The sequence below is a fragment of the Xiphias gladius genome, chromosome 5, assembly GCF_016859285.1.
Source record: "Xiphias gladius isolate SHS-SW01 ecotype Sanya breed wild chromosome 5, ASM1685928v1, whole genome shotgun sequence".
In the NCBI taxonomy this organism is placed as follows: Eukaryota; Metazoa; Chordata; class Actinopteri; order Istiophoriformes; family Xiphiidae; genus Xiphias; species Xiphias gladius.
Window position 1 is genome coordinate 2,602,493 of NC_053404.1, and position 25,268 is coordinate 2,627,760.

The window sequence follows — 25,268 nt, forward strand, 5'->3', positions numbered from 1 at the left end:
ACACACACACACGTACACGCACATTCCTTTCGCTTCACAGCATAGTATATGTGGTGGTCACTTGTTAGCTGTGTATAATAGCATTGCACTGTGCTTGAACTTGGCCAGTATGAACAGAGGATTGTCAACTCTCAACAGGTCACAACCAGAAATATAGATCCCCACTGAAGAGATGAAAAGAAGATGGAAAAGTATTTGGTTGATACCAGCGACGCTGACAGAAGGCATAGGTCTGGGATAAAAGCCAGAAACACTCTTAATGTGTTGAAAGTTATCTTAAGTCTTGAAACTGTAACTAAAAAGTAAAAAATGTGTACATATGAAAAGGAGACATCCATCGTACTGGATGTTTGGACATTGTTACAGTTTCCTCTGTAGCACAAAATGACAGGAAGAAGGAGTTAAGTGTTTTATTAGTAGTAGTAGTGATCCTACTAGCCAACAATAAGGAAAACCCAACCTAATAATCATTTAGCCATATAATGTTAAGTAAGCTATTGCATATGAATTTCAATGCTTTGAATTTCAGTTTGTGAAGTTTTAGCCATGCCACCAGCAATTGATTTCCTACTGTGAAACGAAAATCCGAAAATGAAAAATGGGCTTTTCCTGAAAATGGTCTTGTCCCTCGATTCGAAAAACTGAATATCAAAGTATTTTCTGACACAAAAATAGAGTTAGATAGAAAAAGGACAGAAAAATTCAGTTTTTTCATTCTGAAGTCTAATTTATTCTTGATAAGGAACCTCCTATCTAGTATTAATATTACCTAACCTTTCAACATTATTAACAACAGCTAAAACATTGACAGCTCAGTTATGCGTAGGCTGTGTCCAGGCAATAAACAAGCACAGAATGGCCACACAGAATAATGCCTGGAGCACATTGGACAACGCCTAGGTGCTAGCTGTGAAACAATGAATCCTAACGATTTTTGTTATGTATATTATACATGCTCAAAATCCACATGTTAGTGTTATTGTGAGTGCATTAGAAAGGTAATAATAGTATTTATTTCAGAGCAATGGTTTGTTGCACTGGTTACTTGGTAACAGAGGTGGGACACTGAAATATGATCAGGAGTCATTCTCACATATCCTGCTGTCGGGCTAATTTCCTGTCTCTGCGATGTTTCGGAGAAATTGAAGTTCTGCTAAGAGCTCCTAAAACACCACGGGCTCCACGTTGGGAAGCGCCGGCATTAGATGAGTCTCTAGGTGGATGTGAGAAGCTAATGAAAGCGGGGTATCTGTGCCTGTGGCAGGATGCAGCAGTTTAAGGATTGTAATTACAGCGTTATAGTGGAGGTTGACTGGATTAAGGCCAGAGCAACAGGCTGAGACCATGATAGAAGGCCAGGAAATTGCCGTGGACTAGACATTATTAGCCTTAGTTGACAGCTTAAGACCAGCCCTGTGGACACACTGCTGCTTCCTTTATCCAAATACTCAAGGTCAGGGAGATGCTGATGCACACGCAATAACACATTTGTCTGTACTTACCACAAATGCATATAAACACACACACACACACACACACACACACACACACACACGCACGCATATAAATACAGTTATGCGCATACACGCACTCTCATACTACATTCACACATCCATACACAAATAAAAGCATTACCTTGAACACACAAACACACAGGCGCGGTTAGCGAGTCCAGTCACTGTGCAGCAGCTGATCTTGACTGGGCTCAGTGCAAGTCACAGCGCTCCGCCCCCTCCCTCAGTCAACGGGATAATCCACTCTGAAAATGACTAGATTAAGGCAGATTAAACACATGATGAGGTGATGAGAACCTGGGGTAAGAAAGGACTAAAATCTCACCAATGACACTGAAAGACTTAAAGGAACACTTTAACACTTTTTTTTCCACTTTTGGAAAAATAAGCCCCTCGATTAACTTGCTGTTGCTGTTGTTTAGGGATTAAATCGGCAGCAGGAGGCATTTTTATTTTTCCTTGGGTTGTTTTATTGATTATTCTGTGGTTGGCAATTTTATGTTTGTCTTTTAAGACAATAGTAACTATTGATACTAAAGCTAACTACCAGTTTCTTCTTCTATTTATTTAATCCTTCTAACACGCTGCTTCGGTTGCAGGAAAATGGACTGTTCTTAAGCATCAGAAAATCTTTACCTCAGAAAAAAATTAGATGTATGTTGAAGACGGAATAAAGGGTGACAGCAAAGGGCGCATATTTTACATAAAAATGTCACCCCTTGTCATACAAACTTGCACCAGTCAGTGAACATTCACAAGTCAGTAAACATTCACAGTGTGCTAAAGCATTAGTATGCACAGAAGCAGACTTAATTAATACTGGATACACAAAGATTAAATTGCTGCCATTTTGGCTCTATGTTAAGTGGATTCCAAAGTCTATTTGCCATAGAAACCAATGAATACTTTTAAAATAAGCCTGTTCAGCTCTCAAAGATAGAGGGAGACAGTGACATAGTGTCTCTCTGAGATCTATTCCATTCGACACAGACTAAACATAGTTTTCACATAATTTGGTTCTCAGCCGCTTGCTTTCTGTTCCACTGTCCGCACATTTCCATACCTCTCATCTGAGATCTACAATCTCAAAAACAGATTTAAAAGTCCAGAGAGGTGTTGAGTAAAAGAGAAAGAAGTGCGTAGAATAAATCTTAATTTAAACAATTTGAACCTTATTGAGCCTGAATCGTCCAGGCACATGCTGGCAGTGACCGTGGCTCTGATTGTAATTGCGTTGACCCAGGCCCCAATTTCACACCAACACTCACCGCTTCTTTCCCTTCTCACCCATCGCTCTTATAACCACACTGTCACGATAGAGTCCTGCACTCTCAACCTCATTAAACCTGTCATTTACTGTATATTGAACCGCCAGTAAGTCCCTCTAACCTGATATCCGTCTCCCAGGGCATGCTCCTACCATGAGCATGCACACGAACAGGACCCACGCTGCACTGTGGTCTCAGCCCCCACACCCTGAAATTCTTTTTTCTCGTTATTCCCTCCATTTGCTGACCGCAACCTCCCTAATGTGGTGGTGGGAAACATGGTGGGGAGTTTCCTCTTCTTCTTCTCTTCCTCTCTCTCCTTCGTCCTCCTGCTCTCCTGTCAGCAGAGTATTGTTATATTAGCCAGGGCCTCCTGGTTTAGAGCATGCTTGAGGTACAGAGTTGGAACTGTGCAGAGAGCTATCTGTCATAGGTCCTGTACAGCGAGTTCTTCTCCAGTGCGTTCCCCTTGCTGCCCACAGGCTGCTCTGAAGCATTGTGTGGAATAAGGCCGAGGCCCAAGCTTTAGCCACTAACTCTCTGCACGTGGATTTGAGATTTGTTTTTACCTCTCTACCCCCTGTCTCTTTCTGTGGTAGCTCCATTGTCTCTATCCTAAAAATATCACATTTGACAGACTATTGGCTGTTGAAGACTGGACACAGTATCCTGGCCCACTGGTCCCAAACCCAAAGACTAACTGCTAACCATGTCCCCTGTCAAGACTGACACAAGCACTGCTTGTACAGTGGGCTCAATAACCAGCAGTGCGGCCTATCGACCACATGGCAAATGTCACTGGTCCATTTATTAATTGTTAGAGACAGCTGTCTATTGGCCGATGGGAAATCCATGGAGCTTTATCCTTCTCGGACTACTGCAGGAGCTGTTTCACACTGCTGAACCAGATAATACCGACGCAAGCCGAGATGGATGTTAAAGCCCCGGTTCCATCTTTTTTGGAGTATTGATGGCATCGCACTAAGTGCCATGCTATGCAGACACCATTTCTTCTTTTGTGTGTGAATGTGACTGTGTGTATATAGAGTATCTTCCCATTCATATGTTGCGTATACACAGCAAAAATAATCGGTAAATGACGGTTCAAATCTCCCAGTGGGAAAAGATAGTCGTTCCTCTTTCCATTTCAGAACTTGTTTTCAGCATTTTGGACATGTAATTTTCAAAAATCCTATTCTAGGCCAACTTGGTGTTGTAAGCTTGGTATGGTAATTCTTTCCATCAGTGACTCAAAATTTTTAGTAACATTTATGAATATACTGCAAACATAATGTATATGGCGAATTTTTTTCATACAGGGCCTTTAACAAAATTTTACAACTTTTTATGAGACTAGATAGAACATATATTTGGCACCTTTTGGTAAGACCTCATGCCTGCTCTTCATCTCTCTCCCCGTCTCTGTAGGAAGCCCCTGGCAGCCCTCCAGTTTTAGTGCATCCCATGAACTCTCTACTGGACAACCATGAGCGCCGTATCTCCCACTCTCTGTATGAAACCATTGAGGGCTTGGACAACATCTCCACACCACGGGCTAATGTGATGGGACGCATTGGTGAGTCATATATTAGCAGGGGTTCTTTCACTCCCCCTTTCAACACATTTGTGTCTCTTTCACCTTTTACTAGACACAAAATTACTCCACAAATTGGATTCTTTTCGGCCGCTCAATCCCCATTCGCCTTGATTGGAGTTGTGGTTGACCTGTTAACCTCTTGCTATACAGGATATATTTTCCTCATAAATTGGTGCCTTCTGTAATCTGATATTTGCCAATCAATTTTAACATCTACCTCATGCCCTGTGAAGTGTTTTTGCTACCTCTTTCCCCAAAACCCCCAGCCAGCATTACCTTCAAAGCCTCACTCTGCCTCATCGCCCTGCATCCCAAGGTATGCTATTTCACTATTCAAACCCCTCAGGGATTAACGTCATCTCCAATCCTCCCCACCTTCACTCCAATCCCAACTGGCTTCACTGGGGTTGACTCCCATTCTACCCAGTTGACATCAGTGGGCTAAGATCTCCGCTCTTCAGGTGTATTAGAATTGGCAATTCAATCCTCGGGCAATCGCTGCTGTCATCTCAACATCGACAGACCTTTCACATATGCATACACACAGAAGCTGAAGGTAATTGCATCAGTGTAGGGAGGGTGTCTTTGTTGGGGATGATGCAGTGTAGTCGCATGTATCCACACCCTTTTTCTCAACCCACACAGTAGGTTTTTTTTACACACTTGTTTATTAACTTTACTTCCCATCCCCTCCATGTTATTATATATCCATCCTACCCTCTTTTCTCACCTCTTCTATCTCTTCTTCTCCATCTTCTCTCTTCTTACTTTTTCTTTCTCCAAACTCCAACTTTCGCCATTTTTCTCCCTTCTGATAAACTGTATCATCAAGATCTTCTTGTCTTCGCACTTTCTCCTCCTTCACCTCCCACCCTTTTACCAATTCCACCTTCTCTGCATGGATGAAGTGAATTTGTCATCTGTCAATGATATAGACTTTGTCCCTTTCCACCCTTCCTCCATTCATTCTCCTGTTTCTCTCCTATCCCCTCCCCAACATTCCACCCAGTGTGGTGCCACTGTGCCACTGATCATGGAAGATCAGAGGATGTGTCAGAGGCATCTGATGGTTAATTAAGCCTCCAGATCAATAGGGCTTGCCCCTGACACACTCTCTCCCTCTGTCTCCCTGTCTCCCCTTCTCTTTTTTTGCTCTTTCATCATGTCTTACCCCTCCATCTTGAATCAAATGTTCTCAAATTGGCTGGGTTTTCCTCTCTTATTTATTCCACTTGCTTTTCCGATGCAGGTTTTTTGGAATGCTGCTGTGATCATAAGCGGCAACTGTGGGCGCTAATGGAAAAGTTTTTTGCTGCTGAAACTTCAAGGGCGCCCAGCGCTCATCTCATCCTGCGGAGCAGGAGTCAAATGAACCAAGTGGAAGGGTTTTAGGGGTGGGGAGGTGGGAGTGGGAGCTAAAGCACTAAGTTATTACAGACGAAGCTCAGTGGAGTCTCAGATCTTTGACTCGGATTGTCTTGCAGCGAGAAAATGTCAGTTCCTTTTCTTCTGCGTCTTCAAGCTGTCTCTGAGTCGTGCCCTCATTAACCCGTGCCTACATTTTGTGAGTCCTCACCTTTTTAAACTGACACAATTCTGTTATTTAAATTTCTGATGCTACCAGAGATGAGTTTTTATTCATTACAGCAACACAACACTGCCGCAGTGAGGTAGAATTTAGAACCTGAGAAGTAAAATCAAGGAATGTGCTGCTCAGGGACAGTCAAAATTTTGGTCTTTTGCCATTGCTGTATATATGATCCTCATTTTGTCCATAAAAATCTTCAGTTTACCGAAGCCGCGGATGATGCATTTTGTTTTGTCCCTAAAATGCATTAAAGGACAGTAGGTATATTTGAGGAAAAACTGAGAGAAACTGTCTCTGTGTCTCTTCTGCCCAAAGCAAGTGGCAATGACCTTGCTCACTGACAACGCAGAGCTAAGATCTAGTTAACCTTGATCAGATGTCACAAAAAGCAAGTTTGAAAGCAAATAGCATCAGTATTCCTCACACATCAGAGTTATTCATGTTCATCCAACACATGCTTTGTTTTTTTCTTTCCATTTCTAAATTTAACCCACAATTTTAGTCTACTACACTTATTCACTTTAGTTTGAATCAAGGCAATAAATAAGCATAATGAAGACATAATAACAATATAACCAATTAAAATTGTCTCCTCACTTACTCTCCACTGGTGTTGATGGTGAATTTCTGCAGGCTAGACAGACAGTACCTGTTTCCACTCTCTATCTTCTCCTATATATTATTTCGGATGGGCTCAGACATATTGCCTGGTGTGTGAGAAGTGACAGATGTGGTTAGAGGACAGATGCTGAGATCGGCTCCGCAAGGTCAGGAAGCACACAGTCGACAGGGCGTGACTGACAGCTCGATGTTGAGTGTATCTAGACCTGCTAAATTACTGAATCATGAAGGCCAGACATGGCTGGCATAGCGCTGTCTCATTGATTGTAAAGCCAGCCTTTCTTGATCTTCCCTGTAGTGTTTTGGGCTGCCATTTAGAAATACCTGCTTTGTGTGTGTGTTTATATATTTGTGGCTGTACACATTCAGCTAATCAATAGTCAGAGGTAATTCCATTCCCCGTTTGCTTCAGTAAGCCATGAAATGCTGTGATATTGTCAGCTTTAGCTTCACACATGCACACACCAGTTGTAATATCATGGCCAGGGGCTGAATCCAAAGCTAGCAGGTGGTGAACATATAGTAATCTCTACTTGACTCTCTGCTCCCCAAATGAAATGAGTTCCTGACCCTTTTTCCTTTTATTCTCCTGTTTTCCCTCCTTTTCCCTTTTTTTTGTGGTGAAAGGATAGAGAATTGGCAGGGGTGATTTTTCTTTAAAAGCAGGAAAAATGGTAAGAAAGAAAGAAAAAAGAACGAATAAAAAGTAAATAAAAGGGAAGGAAATCTGGAACTCAGTGAGTCTCCTGTGTGTGCACAGTGTGCCAGCGACAGCCGAGGTTTGACACAAAGGTCGTTAGCATCACACCCAGCTTCGCATTCCGTTCTGTCTAATTGAAAAGTGCCACTGGGTGCAGGGTCTACACGCTGGGGTGAAAATTAGAGCCCGTGGACACTGTCTGTGGATGTGACTGTTTGGCCAAATGCCTGACTCAGAGTGCACACCTAGGACTGGCACAGGAGTGAAGGAGGGGTGGGACAGGAGGCTGGATGTGGGGACCAGCCAAACAGACTCATGCTGTTGTCACACAGGAAAGGAGATGTTCATATGATGCAATGTATGCAGGGCAGGCGACGGTGCAAAATCCTGTAGACACACATTAATTCAATCCAAAATTACTCACCTACAGAAGTACAGAACAAGTTCTCTCACTTTGGACAATTTAATCAGTATAAGGACAGATTTTTTAGAAAGATGGAAGTACAAGAGAAAACACACTCGTAGACACAATAACCTCTAGGTGTCCCCAGACACAGTTGTCTTCACTAATTTTGTTTAAGGGGGGCCGTTTTCCCAGAACTAGACCCAGCTGTCTCCTCAACTCCAGTACTTCACAGTCTGCAGACTGATCCTCTTTGTGTGCTCAGCCATCAGCACAGGACACGAGGCAGAGTGGCCGCCCTCTTACCTTTGTGTCCGGACTGCATCAAAGTGCTATTAGCGTGTCCCTTTTCCCGTGTTTCACCGTGCATATTCATTGTGGTCCCTTTGTGTGAAAAGAGGTATGGCTGCAGTAGTTCAACCATTTAACATATTCTGTGTGACGACTGTGAGGGCATGTAGTGACCGAGCTTGACCGACGTGTCTCTGACTCTCCTAGTTCTTGTGCACTTGTTTGGGTGGGAGAAGTTTCTTATTTGTCCATCACGTTTGGTCACCTCACAATTTTCCAGCATAGTTTTACCTGACGTATCCCTGAGCAGAGGTCTGATTAACCAGAGTAGGTTTCTCAGGGTGGAGGTCAGCAATGCTACATTTAAAATTAGATTTATGTAATTTAATGACAGGACATATATGTGTTTGTTTCTGAAAGAAACACAAAGCAGACAGGACTAAAGTGGACTTTGTCCTTGGTTAATAATGATTATAGCCCTAAGGTATCAAGTATTTGGTTTTAATTTTTCTAAACCTCTAGACTGCTCTTTGCACATACAGTACGAAAGTTTCCATTTGTATAATTATGTGCCAAAGTATATATACATTGTACAGCAAGTTTTTAACATTAAATATAACTACTTTGCGCCTGCCCACTTCTTTTTTCTGCTCAAGTATTTTTAACTAAGTGCATTAGTGAATGACTTGATTCATATTTGGTTCAAGCCTCATATTACAAGTGTATCAAGAGGCACAGAGTATATATTTGTCTTCAGTGTGGGTGCATAGCATTTGCAATTGGTGCTCCTGTGAAAAGGTTGAGGTGGTTTTTCGATTATATTCCCTGAAATGGCATTTCAAGGCTACATACCAGGCTTGGCTAGGAGGGCGGATCTTCCTTCAACACTGCTGATGACCTGATCTCTGGAATAAGAAAACCTTTCAGTCTCATCACGGTAATTTATGCCGGATAAGTGGTTAGTTTGGTTTGATACTGTAAAGGAGACCAAATTGGTTTTCCAAACATTACAATAACAGTAATCCGATTGTGTCAATATGTGGTCATATGGACCTTTACAACAACAGCTCTCAGCCCAGAACTTAGATCAAAACTGATTATGACAGGTCGGTGCATAGTCTGTCTCTGGGTCCATAGGAATCACTGCTTAACTCTACATGTCTCTGCAAGTCTCAGTGTTTGGTGTCCTTATTCGTATCCTAGACACACTTCCATCAAGCCAATTAACTAAATGCTCTGATCAATTGCATTGACCAGGGAATCGCTAGTCAGTGGTGGAACACTGTTAAAAAATGGTACCAATGTCCCCTGTTGAGCATGAGGTTTTGGTTTCCACCAGTGCGTACTTAAAGTGATTACCTTCTGCAATCCACGTATGGGTCTGATAGCTGTGGGAGTGTGGATCAACTAATGATCTCTCTTCCAGTCAGATCAATAGGCCAAAGTGTCACAGAAGGAGGGAGGAGTACAGAGAAGAGAGCGGAAAAGAACGCATGAGAGTGTGTGATGGACAGAGGTGGAGGAAATGGTGTGGGAGAAAGAAGATGGAACGGGGCTATTAGTGTGACCTCTCACCTTACAGCTCAATGTTTTAATGGGTAACGCTTGGTCAGAGGGCAGAAGAAAGAAGAGAGTGAAGCTCTGATCCGGTTGGACGGATGCCGCCAGCTGGCCTCTCGAGCCAAAGAGCTCATCTGTCTCTTGTCTTCACACCCTCTGACAAAGGAGAGGAAGAGCATCTCAGCTTCAGCACCGTGGAATAGCTTCCACGCGCTAAGCACGGCTGGCCAGAGGGCTGCAGGTGCTTCAGTACAGTGGTAGGGGACTTGCACTTTAGTGATCGCACCATTTGTGGGTGCTACTGCACACATCTCAAGTGTGGGGCAGAAGAACAGACTGCACATATTGGAGGATCTGGAGTGGACAGATAAGATAATGTGATAATATGCGTGTGCAGTAAGTGTGTAACGTGTATAGCTCAGTTGATATAAAATGAAACAAATGTGATTTTTTTAAAAATATTTTTTTCTGTTTGAGTGATGAGCAGTTGCAATGAAATGTAATGTTCTAACATTAAAATGAACAACCACAGTAATCGCTTTGACTTCAATATGTTTCAGCCGTTAAATGTGTTAAGCCTTCGCAGTACAATATTTCTGGTACATGGGAAACCCCACCCAACAACTTTCATTTGTCTTTAGCAGGGTGGTGACTGTAACAGTGGATGCTGCGTTGTCGGGTGCTGTGTGTCTGTTTCTGTCAGTGTGACTCATGAGAAGCGAGCTTTAATTACAGTGTCACAAAGGCCGCAGTGGCACCGTCGTGTTGCCAGAGAACTCTTCCCTCAGCTGCGTAGAGGGTAAGCATGAAGCAGGAGCCCTTAAACAAATACCGAATAGCCCCTTTGTGAGAGAACCAGCTTCTGTGAACAATTAATCATAACTCAAGTGATATTTATCCCCACGTCCCCTCGTGTACATGTCTCTAAGGTGTGTGTGTGTGACTAAAATCACAATACCATCACAAATCACAAATGAATCAGCAAAGTATTTATTTTCATTTGTTTTCTTTCCACAAACTGAGTGCATGAAAGACTCCAGTATTTCTGGAATTGCAAAGGTTATTAAAGGCTAAATAGCATCATATTGATTCAGGCCATGATAGTGGTTCTGGGGTTTGGAATAAACAGTAATTGCAGTCACACTACCCAGGTTCAGATTCGTGTGGTTATTTTGCTCTGGTGACTTCAGGCAAGAGAATAACCAATAAAAAAGTTGCTTCAAACTTAAGAACAGCAATATGGTAGGATGACCTTCCCTTAGCAAAATTATGTAACAGAGACAACACTCGAAGCACATAAAAGAAGACTTCAAACAAGGCATTGATAATGTATTCAGTCATTATTTCACCTCCATCTACACCTCACTGCGCCAAAACACCTCCGAAGGTGCTGAAAAGTCTCCTTCCTCTACACCTTGTGCCCGTTTCCGCACTCTGCCTTTTGCTTTTTATCTTTCTCAGCCCAATTTCACGAGAAAAAGAGCCATTTAACATAAACTGAATAATTTTGTTTTGGTTTCTTCGAGTCAACCTCAGTCTCGTCTGCTCCTTTGCCCCCGCAGACCTGAACAGTTAGACTTGCCGTATGTTACAGCAAGTATTGGGGGTGGGCCGGCTGTGATTTCCCTCTATGCTTATTATTCTAACGACTGCAGACGAGCAGGTGCTGCAGCTTCTCTAATTATTTTCACCTCTCAAAGCTCGGTGTCACTGATGCAATCGAGAGGTAACCCTACCTAAGCACGGGGGGAAAGTAAAGGCTGGTATAAGGACGGCTACTGTGGACACACAACCGCGGGGCCTCTCTTATTGACACTGCCGCACTTTTCCTAAACTGACTGTAAAGCAGAGACAATGGCGACAGAGGGGAGGGTACTGTTTGATGTTGGGACTGACTGGGAGTAGTACTGCACGGGCTCTGAGGTCAAACCTGAACAACACTATACAGCGTAAGGCACGCAGAGCAACAAAATACACCGAATATAGATAGACCAGAATGAAGATTCCGAAAATCGCATACACCTACACGTTTACCGATACACAAATACTGATAACTATAGGCTGCAAAAGCAAATGTCTCTTTTTCCACTATGCAGATATCACCATCATTAATTGTCCTTAGAGCTTGGAAAGGCTGAAAAAATTGTCACAACAACTACACAAACTGCTCCACAGTGCGTCACAGTATCTTCCGAGATACTGAAAGTCACCGGTTATACCAACATTGGCTATCACAATTCATGATATAATAATAATAAATAAAAACAAAAACTTGATTAAAAGGTAATGATGAATATTGTTTCCCAGCTATAATTTAGCTTCGAACTGCTTGGTCTGCCTGCTAAGACAGTGAAAGGGCTAGACGAGTCACACCAACTCTCTGGAGCTTCTCACTGTCACGACTCCAGCCCTGCTGATTTACAGTACGCGGTGAGTTCAGTTACCCGTGGTTCAGTGTACATTACCCGTGCACAGTGTTGGCAGCCATCTTAGCTGGTTTAGATGAGCACGCCATAGACAAAGGGACGAGGCTTCCGAAAGAATCCGGGAACAGACGCGTAAGTAAAGCGGCGGCTTTTGGATTTGGTTTCTGGTCACGGGCCAGCATAGCAAGAATGCACAAGGAACTCAGGTATAAAACAGCTGGCCCTATCACGCAACTTCATTTCATTAGGATGGAAAGATAAACATTGTGGTCGCAAAGTAAACTAGCATTTTACTGTTATTATCCAATTTATCCACTGTAACACTACATTTGGTATAGTACACGTATTCACCAGAGGTATAAGATATATGAATCTCTTTTGTCACAAGCCTAAGACTCCTGACTATGAAATAACCGAGAAAATGCCATTTTTCCACTTGTTGTCTTTGTTTTCTGTTTGTTTGACATTTTTCGTTGCTCTTAGGAGAGGATCTTTATAAGCCCACCTTGTGTGTGTGTCTTCCCCTGCACAGCTGTCTTGTTTTGTGTATTTGCTTTGCCTAAAAAACATTTTTTATCTGTGGAAATAACTACACTTTACACCTCATTGCTGCCTTGATTGGTGCTCAGATTTACTTCCTCAATGCGCATTTATCCTTCAGCGGGCCCCAGTGAAATTAAATGCCTCTCAGACGCATGTTGGGATCCTGCCAGGGTAAATATTGTTGTCTGCTGTTAGTGATTACACACAATTGTTCCTAAGCTTTTAAATTTGGTAAATGGCTCTCCCATAATGCAAACAAAAGCACAGACCATAGGAAGTTCAGCATTTCTGGAAACCTGTAGGTAATAGTAAGCAGGTGTGTGATAGGGCTTAGACCTCATCACTCATCTTGACTTTGACCCCCCCCATGTGTGTATGTCTACACTTAAGTCATACACTGATTAATTTGCAGAGTGAATCTTTCACCCCTTGTATTGTAATGCCACTTCTCATGCTGCAGACCAACCCCTTCCTCTGCCCTTGGTGTTGAGTGCCAGCCACAGTAGCCCATTCCCCTTGACTTTGAGTCCCGAGGAGCGGCAAAGGAGCGATTCAAAGAGGTCCTCAGCGGGGAGGGTCATGCGAGACGGAATATAGATCAAGGGAGCTCCCTTCCTCTGCTAGTGTTTGTCCTTGGAAAAAAGAGGAGGAGAATGAATAAAACTCTCCGGGTGTCCGACTTTTGGCTGTGACATTAGGTGACCGGATTCTGGAGAGGAGACATTAGACCATGCTTGTGTCTTGTCTTGTGAGTCTTGGTGGCCACTTTGTCCTGTCATTTCCACCGGTCCTGAAAACGTATGTGTGTTTAATGAATGTCATTCGGTGGTAATTGTCTGTTCGTGCATCATCTTTGTATGCATTCAGGAACTGCAAAATTGTACCTGATAAGTACCCTTTTTTCCCCCCTTTCTGAGAAATAATGGTGTCCTTCAGGCATGTCCTGATATGAAAATTTCATAGTACAATTATCTCTGTTTACAGTATTAACTTTCTAATTACTAAAGGAATATAAAATTGTTATGTGTACTCAAACGTGTCTGTGGAGCAAATTGCTTCAGCAGGTGCACATATCTTCTCAATCTGATTTAAAAAAAAATTGGTTTCAGACACCACGGATTGGATGTGGTGAACTGATGCCATGTTGTGTTATGTAACTGGGAAGAAAAATGATTTGAAGCCATAAACGCTTTCTAATCGCTCTCTTTCCCCCTCTCCGTCAGGTAACTACCAGCTCTCTCCCACTGTGAACATGCCGCAGGACGACATAGTGATGATTGAAGACGATAGGCCACCTCTGCTTCCGGCCCACCTTTCCGACCAATCGTCCTCCAGTTCCCACGATGACATGGGCTTTGTGGGAGACAACCCGGTGTCCTGGATCCACGAGCTGCCCGGTCAGAATGAATGGTGAGCGGGCCGAATTATTTATAACTTGATGGACTTCAGACAGGCCTTGTGTGGAAGAAAGCAGGAGAGAGTATGTGTGAGGTGTAGGTGAGCTTGTATCCCATTAAACCCAACCATCAGTGGGTTTTCGCGCCCCGCTCCGTCTATAGACTGCAGCCCTCATAATCAAATATGGAGCCAGGGCGCATCAACCTTGTCAGAGGACTAAGTCTCTTCCAGGCCCGTTTAAGCGGACGAACCGGCACAGACCAGGGAGGTTATAAAAAAAAAAGATTCTAGCATTGTGAAATCGGCAGGTAGCCATTCTCTGCTGATTGTTAAAAATGTTTCTCAAAAATTCTTTCTTTGTTTTTGTCACTGAAACGCTGCCTTTAAACACAGGAAGTTTTAGCTGTTGACACTTAAATGTACACTCGAAAATTACACTCGGAACTTCCTGTGTAACTGCAGTTGTATAATTGTGTTCAGGTACAGGAAATCAAAAGACAAAACATCCAGTCATGTCCTCATTTCTCATCTAAATGATGAAATCAGTGATTGCTTTTTCACTAAGGTAGGTTGTTGCTAACTTTGACATGTTTTTTTTAATAATGAGTCATTTTTTTATGGCAATTGCTATTGTTCCTTGAATTGGCGGGTTGGGGTCACATGTACTGATATGCAGCAACAGAACCACAGACTTGAAGGTTTAGTTTTTTTTGGTTTAGTTTTTTTCTCTCAAGGTGGAATGCTGGCTGCCATGATAGAAATGTTTGGCGTATTTATTTCTTTTTTTTTATTGAGCAGATTTGCTCGTTGTTCTTGTGATGTCAGAGGTTGGTCGTAGTGGATTGGGTCCACAGCACATGGCTGAAACGCACTCAGACACTCCTCAAACACTCCCCACCCCACAAACACGCACGCAAAGAGAAAAAAACTCACATACACACACATGGCCTGTGCCACGCGAGGCAGGAATGTGCTACGTACCACTGCTTTGGGTTATTGTGAATAATTCATGTCCTCAAAGTGACACACACGTATAAACACACATCAGGCGCACATTCGCTTTCACTCAAATTCCAACAGCTGCTCAAACGCACCAAGCGGGTATCCTCATTCTGACTGACTCACACTGTTAGACTGTTTCTCATTTTTCCTTTTCGAGTGCCCCGAACATCCCAGCGCACATACAGGCACACGCACAGTGTTAACAGGCATAGCGAGCCAGCGGGGGATGTAGGTTAGCCAGACTCCAATGAATTGGAACTGTTACTTTTTAATTAAGCTCTTGCAACACTGCAGCCAGGGCCCCGTACATACTGAATATGTATTGTGCAGCGCCGTGAAAGTCTCACCTCTGGCCTCCAGCATTATACAGCTTTCAATTCTCGCGGGAGGCGCCTCGCTAAGGCCACAGCCGTACACGTAACAGACAACACAAAAACGGGCCAGTTGGCTTGTACAATCATTGTCATTCAGGCCCTTTCTCGCCTTGTCCTTTTTTGACCCAGTGGAACTTAACCAACTTTGATTTCCTCTTTCTCTTCTCTTCTATTTCCTTTATTTTTTTCCTTTTCTTCCGCACCAGCGTTGTGTGTGAATTTGTCTCACACGGAATAGAAAACCAGTTGGCTTTTAAAATCAATTTCATCCAGTCTCACTTCTCTCTATTAATGCATCTGGTTGTGATTATTATAAGGTGAAGAACTACTAATGTACTACTAATGTTATGTGTTTCTTTCTTCTCCTCAGCAGGTTTCTAGTGAAGGACACAGGCCATGTGTTACTGTGTTAATGTGTAGGCCTCCAAGATGAATGGTTGGTTTGGAGGTAGAAATTCCATCTCACACACATAACTTGACCTACTTTTTCCCTCTTGACATCCCTAGCCAATATCTAATGGGTGTGTGTTCTGGGTATTTGTTCATGTTTTACCGTGTGAAGCCCGTTTTGCCTTCTCTCATATCAGATTTACAGGCCTCAAGTGAACATAAAAGGGGCTATAAATATTACACACCAATACCTTTAGATCTGTTAAAATGGTAATGTAAAGATAACCAAGGACGTGTTTGTTGCTATTACAGACTCTCTTTTTTATTAAAACGAATTCTAATTATATTATTATTTAATGTTATTATTAGGACTCCTACTCCCTTTTATCAGCTAGGTGGTGGTAGTTTTGAGTTTTGAGGTGCATTTCAACCCATTGCATCCATATGGCTCTTTGTCGGCCAGCTGTGGAACACTGTGGCTATACTTGTTAAGTCCAGGATGTTAGTGCGTAGGGTTAAAGGGTGTGTGAGTAATGGTTCAGGGTAGAGATGGAAACCGTCATGTGTTATCTGTCAGTTTTCACTGGATAAATGAAGGTTGTAAATTATTGTTTTGCATATCTGCACCAAGTTCATTTGAGCATGGGGTCCTGAACCATCACATGAATTCCCTTCGTGGTGTCTGCCTCCTACTAGTTGGAATCTAAAGTCAAACAGGAAGGGGCACGTCTAAATGATTTACAGTGAAACAGATAAGACACACTGGTTGATTTAGTGCCTTTGCAGAACGATCTGGATAAATAAGAAGATGAAAGGGTTTTTTTTCTTCCTCAGGAATGCCATGTGCAGTGTCAGAAACACAATTTGTTGTACAATCATGGCAGCTCCTACACTGTGATACATACAGGCTCATCAGAAATGCAGAAGGAAACTTTCTAGATTCCACCTGGTTTTCATCCCAGAAGTTGATAGTGGCAGTCGCAGGGTGTGTCTGTTCTTTCTAACTGGGCCATTTCCAAGTCCATTTCTAGTTCTTTTTAGGAACACATCGTTAATGTGCAAATAAAGAACTGGTTGTTAGTCTTATACAATCAGTTAAAATAAAGCCCTAATATCGGAGATCGTAATCTACAAAAATATAGTTTAAAGATGTTCAGCTCTGCAGAGATACTCCCATCAGATTTCCAACTAGCTCAGCACCATCAGCCACGTCTGTATGAATATTTTCATTTTACAACAAGGCCCCCTTAGTAGTTGCTCTAATCACCACTGAGATGCCGTCGGCTTTGTCCTTTAGAAGAAAAAAAAATACTTTAAGAAGTATTTGCAAGCTCACGTCGCAATGTAGCATCTAAACAAGAGAAAACGCAAGTCCCTGTGCTCAGGAAAGGTTTGTAAGAGCATCCCAAGGAGTGTAAAACCCTTACCTACAAAGTTCTGGCACAGAGCAACTTGACTTTGAAGATGAAGCTCGGTGAGCGGCTGAGAATGTCTCTCCTACCAACAACAGTACCTCTCTACTTCCTCATCCTATTTTCTATCAACCCACAGCGCTGTGTTTTTCTCCTCATTTAGCTGCTTATAGTTTACAGTATATGCACAAGTCTAGTGAAGAAAACTACAATTCATTTTGTGGCGTTTGTAATAATAATAAGAAGAAAAACCTAATACTTAATGCAGTAAAATGTAACATTAGACCACGAGAGTACATTTTAATGGGAATTTATTAATCCTGTTTCCTTTAATTACAATTTACTTTAACTTAGTACACGGCAGCACTGCAAAGCTGTCACTGTTTGCTCACATAGTTACACAACACTATGTGAACAGAAGTTCACAGTTATCCCACTTAATTACTCTACAGTGTGGAAGGCTTTGGCTGTGGTTTTGCAAATGTCAATTATGATACAACGGCTGTGGATGAAAGGAATTTAAGAACTTTATTGTTCCGAAAATGTGAGAAGGTAAGGCTTGTTTTCCGCCATAGGCGCACCTTATTTTTCAGCTCCAGTAGCAATCTGTATCTTTCAAAGTCACACACGCATAGTTTACTGTGTTATACGAGGGTTTGAAGTGAGATTGCAGTGAGTGAGTTGGCACTGAAGTGCAGAAAAAAGCTGGGGGGTGTCTGCAGCACGCTCATTATTCTGAGGTTTCAGGTGAAACTAACTACTGCCAGCTAGCCCTTGGCACACAGGCTACTAGTACCCTACCAACCACTGTTATCGTAGCTGCCCTGCAGACTACCTGAATTAAGTTTTACTTCTTGCAGGAGGGAAGGAGGCGTGTGCAGCTAAAAACGAATAATGGCCACTTGTGATTCAATTTATAGGGCACAATATGTTCAATTATGTATTGATTGTATGAATGATTTGACCGCCTATAGGAAGCACTTGGGTTTCATTCTCCAGCTTCTTTTGGAGGTTTTTAAATATACCAAGGATTAAATTATGGGGTTAACACCGAATGCTAATTATTTTTGGATTTTTAGCATTAGAAAAGTCCAAGTTCCAAAACAAATCATCCCAAAATAACCTTGCAATGATGTATACTATTCTAAACTTCTAATCGCACTCCTTCCTCAATATCAAAGATCCTTTCCCCCACAAATACTGGAAAACACAGACTATTATCAGATCCTAACACGTAATGAGTCCAATGCAAGAACAGTTTACATGGTAGGCTAATAGAAATGGTTTAATAGTCCCTATGCTGTAAAATATATCCAGTCTATTTCTGGCTTCAGTAGGTGTGGAGCCTCCTTAAAAGAGAAAAAAATACTTTCTTACTTGGACCACCAGGGGCACTGTCAATCTGGATGAGGCTGACAGAGGATAGGTGTCAGTTCTCATTAAGGTGAAAGAGAAGCAAATTGGACAGTGAGAGAGATAGAGAGAAAGAGAGAGAACTAGACTGTGTCCTTCTCCGTCTTTGTGAGATGTCACAGGTGGAAATATAATTTCCCAGGCAGCTCTGACACAGTCTGTCAACCAGCAGAGATGGAAAAGGACTCCAGACAAGCGCACACACACACACACACACACGCGCGCGCATACACATACACAGACACACACATAGACAGACACACATACACACACACACACACACACACACACACACACACACACACACACACACACACACACACACACACACACACACACACACACACGCATACACATACACAGACACACACATAGACAGACACACACACACACACACACACACACACACACACACACAAACACACACACAAACACACACACAAACACACACGCACACACACACACACACACACAAATATATACAAACACACACACACACACACACACACAAGCAGACAAACATATACACACACATATACACACAAGCAGACAAACATACACACACACACACACACACAAACACAAGCAGACAAACATACACACACACACAAACACACAAACATATACACACGCATACACAGACACACAATACACATACACAGACACACAATACACATACACAGACGCACGATACACACACACACGCTGCTGCACAGATGCACTCAGTCTCAAGAGCGTTTAGATAGACATTGGCTGGTAAACAATTTCACAAATTAACATATAAAGTGGAAAAGGTCCACGTAGACATGAACAAACAAACTTCCCAGCTAACATTTCAGGCAGACTGCCTACTTCACCTGACTACCTAATAGTCTCTATCATCGGTAAGGTAACTAAGAATCGCAAGTGCTCTATTAACAATGTGTTTTTCCCATCAAGCTATCGGCATAAGTACATGTAAATGAAACAACCAGCCCTGTAGTGCACGCGTACACACACATCATTTGACTAATCGCAGATGTCCATTTAAGTTGGTAGTGGCTTTAACACTAGGCAGTACACACACGTTCACACACACACACACACACACACACACACACACACATACAAATTGCAGGCATTTTTTTTCCTTAAATGCTAATAGTCCGCTCTATCTTTATGAATATTTACAATGTCTCAGTGGTGCGCTCTTGCTACAAGCATGTCATACATGCTCTCTTTTTTGTGCTCACCTTGAGTGTTTATCTACAGCTTCTGGGGTTGTGTCCTGTGTGTGTGTTTCTGCCCTACACTGCCTCAATGTGACAGGGTGCAGGTGAATCTCAGCATGAATGATGCCAAAGTAACCTCCACACACACTCCTGCCTCACATACCCAGGTATCTCTTTGTCTGGTCCCTGTCAATCGCCCTCCCGTTCAGCAGCCTGGCGAAGTCAGTGTAACAAAACTCAACCGCATCTGTACACCGTGCGGGTAATGAATGAGGGGGTTGACGCGGGAGTCAGCCAACGGACAAAGAGGTCTTAATTGGTCTTGCGCTCTCCCTCTGTGTCTTTCTGCAGCTTCATCAAAGTTAGAAGGAAATCGCAGCAAATCACAGGGGCAGGTGCTTGTATGTGTGGTGCCAATGGAAGCATTTTATTTTACAGTTCTTAAGTCCAGGTTTCAGTCAAATCTTTTATTAGTGCAATTAAGCAAGTGAAAAAAAAAAGTGGTGATGTGAGACATCATTTTTACAATGATCTCATGTTTAAGAACATCTGTACAGAGGTCATTTTTTTCCTGTGAAACGGGTCAAATATTTAGACTGTTTAGCGTACGTGGGCGCATCTGCCAGCAGTACAGACCACTGCACCAACTTCTTATGCGGGGCTTTAAGCAATGATTGAAGGCATCTCCAAGCTCCTTGTCCCAGCTATGCATTCGTGCAGTCAACGAATTGCCCCTCTCCGAACCTCAGAAGGTCCATTTCAGAAGCGCCTTACTGAGCTTTACTCTCCACCTCTTGCCCCCTCTCTGAGGCGCTGAAACTTATACACAGAACCCCCCGGAAAGTCAATTAAACAGAGCTGCACTTTTCTAAGAAGCAGGACGCCGAGAGACTTACCTCTTTGGGGTCGTCTTTAAATGAGGGTAAGAAGTGTGGGGAGTTGGGAAAAAGAAGAAAAGGAAGTAAAAAAAAGACACAAGTCACCAGGGTAAATTGTGAGCACAGAGGGCTTTTAGCACACACCACTTAGCAACAAGGCTGATGTGCAGTTTGACACATTTAACTTCCTGTGAGGGAGACAGAGACAGGAACAAGTTGATGTAAAATGCAAGTTAAAGCTGTGGATTTGCCTGTGAGCAATCCTCAGGCTAGTTAATTTTAGATGATGGGAGGACTTTGAATGCGGAGGAGAGCATCTGCTCGGAATGTTGGAAATTGCTTTTAAACACTGTTTAAAGAAGGAGAGATGAGAGAATGTATTATCCAAATGGATTGAGCCCACTATTAAAAATAGGCCAGAGGCATGGATGAGATGGATGGTCTGAGAAAGAAACTGTGCCACTCTGCAGATTATATAACTTGTCTTGGAGGCAGTCACATGGTCAAGCTTTTTCTTATTCCCATCTGTCAAATACACTTTCCATTGAGTATATGACCAAAGTGAGCAATTCAGTGGACCTCTATGTCCAGTATAGGTCTCCCCCTCATAGACTTAGCCAGTCCAGGTTCTTGAAGTTGGCTTTTCTGTCTGATAGTAGACATTGTTTGAGCTTCAGAAGCATCTGGATCAGAGCAAAGAGACTTCAGTAGCAGTATCTCATTACAGCAAGCATTCCTATGGGAAAATTAATAGCCGGTAGAGAGTGAATACGAGTTCTGTAATTGAGTTTTATATTTCTATTAATGGACTGTACAAACTGTGAATCTTTGTGTGTCAGCTTTAAGTAGACTAGAAGATTAATTCTAGCCTTGCAATGCTTTTGGTACTGTAGTAGCACACGTATTTTATGGTTAAATGGCCACATATGCACTGTATTGTGTTACTTGAAAATTGCTTTAAATGTGCTTTTTAATTTTACAAAACTGAACAGTGTAATATCTAATTCAGTTCGAAAACCTAGTGTTTGCAACCTGTGACGAAGATTCACAGGTAGGACTGGCATCTCTGTAAAGGGACAAGTTAAAAAGAGCGGGAAGCAGTGGTGTAGAGGATCACCGCCACCTCTTTAAATAGTAATGGTTAATTACACCTTGCGTGCAAGTTCGGCAGGTGCCTCCGGTTTGGAAGGATACTCAAAGCAACACAATGCTGCCTCTCTTCAGGTTACCCTGGATCCCAACCTGGGCATTTAGGCATTGCTCTGTGTGAACCAAAGTAAAGCAGAGGCAGTGTTAAAATGGTTGCTTTAACAGCAGCTTAAGCCAACAGATCTGATGTCCCACTGAGTGAATTAACACCACTGCTGGGCTGTCCCCCTGAACTTCACTCTTACTGCCCGCAGATTTCTCGCCATTTCTGCTCAGACAAGCTGGATTCTGAGTCATCCCAACTGCGTGTCTCTGTAATTGCTCTCACATACTCGCCAAAAAGTCCGTACCTGTGTGACAGGGTTGTGCATGTTCCCACCTGCTGGCCTCTCACTTCGTCTAATTTCTATGTGTGTTCAGTTTCCCCAGAAACTTACAGTACGTCTGGCCAGAGCAAACAAATCTAAATTCAGTCTGAAAAAGCGTCCTTTCTCGCTTGCACCATCTCAGTTACGTTCCGACAGATGACATTTGAGGAGACAGAAAAAAGAGAGGGCAGGCTGGTTTTTACGGGCTCGGAATGATGAGAGGAGAAGCGTGAGGGATGATGAATAAATGAATAATACATCTGTGCTGTCATTCCTCTCTTCCTGTGTCAGCCGGAGTTGGTCCTGTGAGGCGGTCTGATCTTAGTTTGGATTGTCAGGTATGGTCGATAGCAAAGGGACACGTTGACGCCGGCCCCTCTGTGACGCATGAAGCAGGTCTTTTGTTGAATGGGTTTGACAACTCAAATAAGAATTGTTTACATGCAAACAAGTGCTAACAGTTGCAGTTAACTCATATTACAACTATTGAAGGGTGCTCCAAGTAGCAGCTATTCCAAGAGGATACTTCGACAAAAAACATAATTTTTCCCATACTACTCCACATTCAAACACATATTCGCGTCATCTAGCTTAGGACAAAAGCTGTTTGTGCAATATCGCGAAAGATCAGATTACTTGATGAAATTTATGTTGTAAGATGCAGGAAATTCAGGATCTCTAGAGATAAAAATACAAAGACCCGTCAACGATCCTAATGTATGATTATCTACAGAACAAAAGAAACAGTGACAATGTCCTCTCGTGCATGTCTATTAGACTCCATCGGTACTGCATCTCCTCCCTTCTGTCTCCCCTCAGAAGGCAAGATGGTCTCACCTTAATTGTAAATGCACTCTTCTGCATGCAAATGCCAGTGTCCCCGTCTCCCAATCTCCTCTCCCTACTCCCCTCCGATTTTCAATTAAGATCCAGACAGAGATAGAGGATCTCAAACGGAGTGCGCTATGGTGGGCCGGGCACTGCCACTGCTCCAGACATATTGAACGAGGGGGGTTATTGAGTGGCCATGACCCCAGAGCAGCCTCACCTCACTGGGATATCACACATCTTAGACTGGCCTCCTCTTCCCAATTGTGGCATGTCCTAAATCCACCCGGCAAGGGTGGAGGTGTCCTTGATTAGAATAGTCGTTGAAATGAAGGATTGAAACTGCCTGTGTTTGTGTGTGTGAGGCTGAGATTTGGGGGTGTTTGAATATTAATGGGAAGATTTTATCTCCCGGTCTGATTATTAGGATGTCCCCTAGCAATATATCCATACTTGATGCAGATGATTATGAAATATATTCTTTATTTGGATGAACATTGGATAACAAGGTATGCTCTGGGAATGGCTGGGCATTGGCCATGACACTCAATTTTTTTGTGTGTGTGTGTGTGTGTTTCTCTCCCTCTTTTTTTTTTTTCATTGTGAACTGCAGCTCGCTCAGTCCGGACGCAGATCCTGATGGTGCATTCCAGAGGGAGGGCTTTGGCCGGCAGAGTATGTCAGAAAAACGCATCAAACAATATGAAAATCCTGCCCAGCTGGAGATCATCAAGACCCGCAAGTCCAAGAGCATGGATCTAGGTAAATGCTATGCTATGCTATGCTAAACACTCATGCATGGAGTCAAGAGTGTGTGATTAAAGGAAAAGGTCGACATTTAGACAAATACTCTTATTCACTTTCTCACCACTTGCATGCTGTTTTACGGAGGGTTTTGTATCGCACTATTACTTAACTGGGATCACTAACCTAGAGTCTCCACTGGTTGCCTGGTTACTGGTCCGGGCTCATATTAGATACAATAAGATTTTGAGCTTGGAAAGTGAGTTTGGCAACTAATTCCAAAGTTTGTAGCTGTAAATAAACCTTTATAAATCTGTCAAATAAATCTACATGAAAAAATTCAAGTTTGTACGTATGTAGAAACTGTTTGAATTTGTAAAAAAAAAAATGGAGAAAAGAGAGAGAGACAGAGAGAGAGACTGTGCGAATAAAATATATGAACAAATTTCATCAAATTCTATCAGTGGGGCGGTTTCACAAAGACGCTATGAAAAAATAAATAAAAACATGTCAAAATCTGTTTGCTGTGTCTTTATGTAACCTCCCCACTGACAGAGTTTGTTCCCAGATTTTATTCGCAAAGTCTTTCTTTTTTTTTTTTTTTCACAAATTCAAAATTTTCTACATATGTACCAACTTGAATTTCTCCTTGAATTATTTGTGAACATCACTTTACAAGATCAGAATCTCATTTGCCCTAATATGAGCCCATGAGCCACCTCCTGTCCTCATTTGGCCTACACGTCCCATGGCCCTGTGTAGCAGTGTAGCATGGGTAAAGCACAAAAAAAATTGCACAGTGGCCTCTTTGGTGACTGTTAAGTGATAGGAAGGCCGGTGAGACACAGGCCTGTGCACACTCAAGCACAAGCTTAAACACACAGACTGTATCTAGGGAAGAAAATGCTGCAAATCCCGAGCCTCTCCCAATGAAGCTGAAGCAGATGCCGCCTTCTCTCGGATCACTGGCTAATCATAACAGATAACAACTAAGACATGGACCCACAAGGATCCCAGAGACTTGTAGAAACCTTTGACTCTCCCCCAGACTGGCATAGGTCTGGGCCACTGCACTCTGATTTGTGGGATCCATCTTCCCTGTATTAGCTATAGCCTTTGTTCGCAATCGAAACTTTTCTACAAAGTGACCCAGACTAAACGAACTTATAGCAGAAAGTGCTGCTTTGGAGAAAGATGATAGTTGGTCATGGGATAGATTTCACCGAGAAATTAGATGAGCAGAAAAATAGTTTCCATTATGTTCTTAGTGTTAAATACTGTATAATTGGATATTACTGAGGGCAGGAATTGAGAAGAATGGACAGGAAGCTGAGATCGCTCCATGATGGTGGTCTAATTATTGCAAATGCACATTTTATCATCACGTTTAATCAAAAAAGCTTCACAATTGAGCCGAAGTGGCGTCAGCGTCTATTTGTGAATTTGATTAGTTCTAGAAATCAACCATGTTTATTTTTACAAAGGAGACTAGTTCATCTGCTCATTAGACGATACCTTGCTCTTGGGATAACCAGTGTTATAGATGTTTTGAAAATCTGTATTATTTCTGTATTATTTCTTAGTTCTAAC

General features: G+C 42.5%; 1 protein-coding gene across 5 annotated transcripts in view; it reads left to right on the top strand.

The window, feature by feature from the left end:
• Positions 1-25,268, top strand: part of LOC120790065 (partitioning defective 3 homolog) — a 320,005-nt gene that overhangs the window by 186,758 nt on the left and 107,979 nt on the right. For all 5 annotated transcript variants that reach the window (XM_040127340.1, XM_040127335.1, XM_040127337.1 and 2 more), the window contains exons 15-17: positions 4,211-4,358; positions 13,735-13,921; positions 23,548-23,696. In XM_040127340.1, coding sequence (XP_039983274.1) covers positions 4,211-4,358; positions 13,735-13,921; positions 23,548-23,696 — 484 coding nt within the window. The remainder of the gene's footprint in view (positions 1-4,210; positions 4,359-13,734; positions 13,922-23,547; positions 23,697-25,268) is intronic.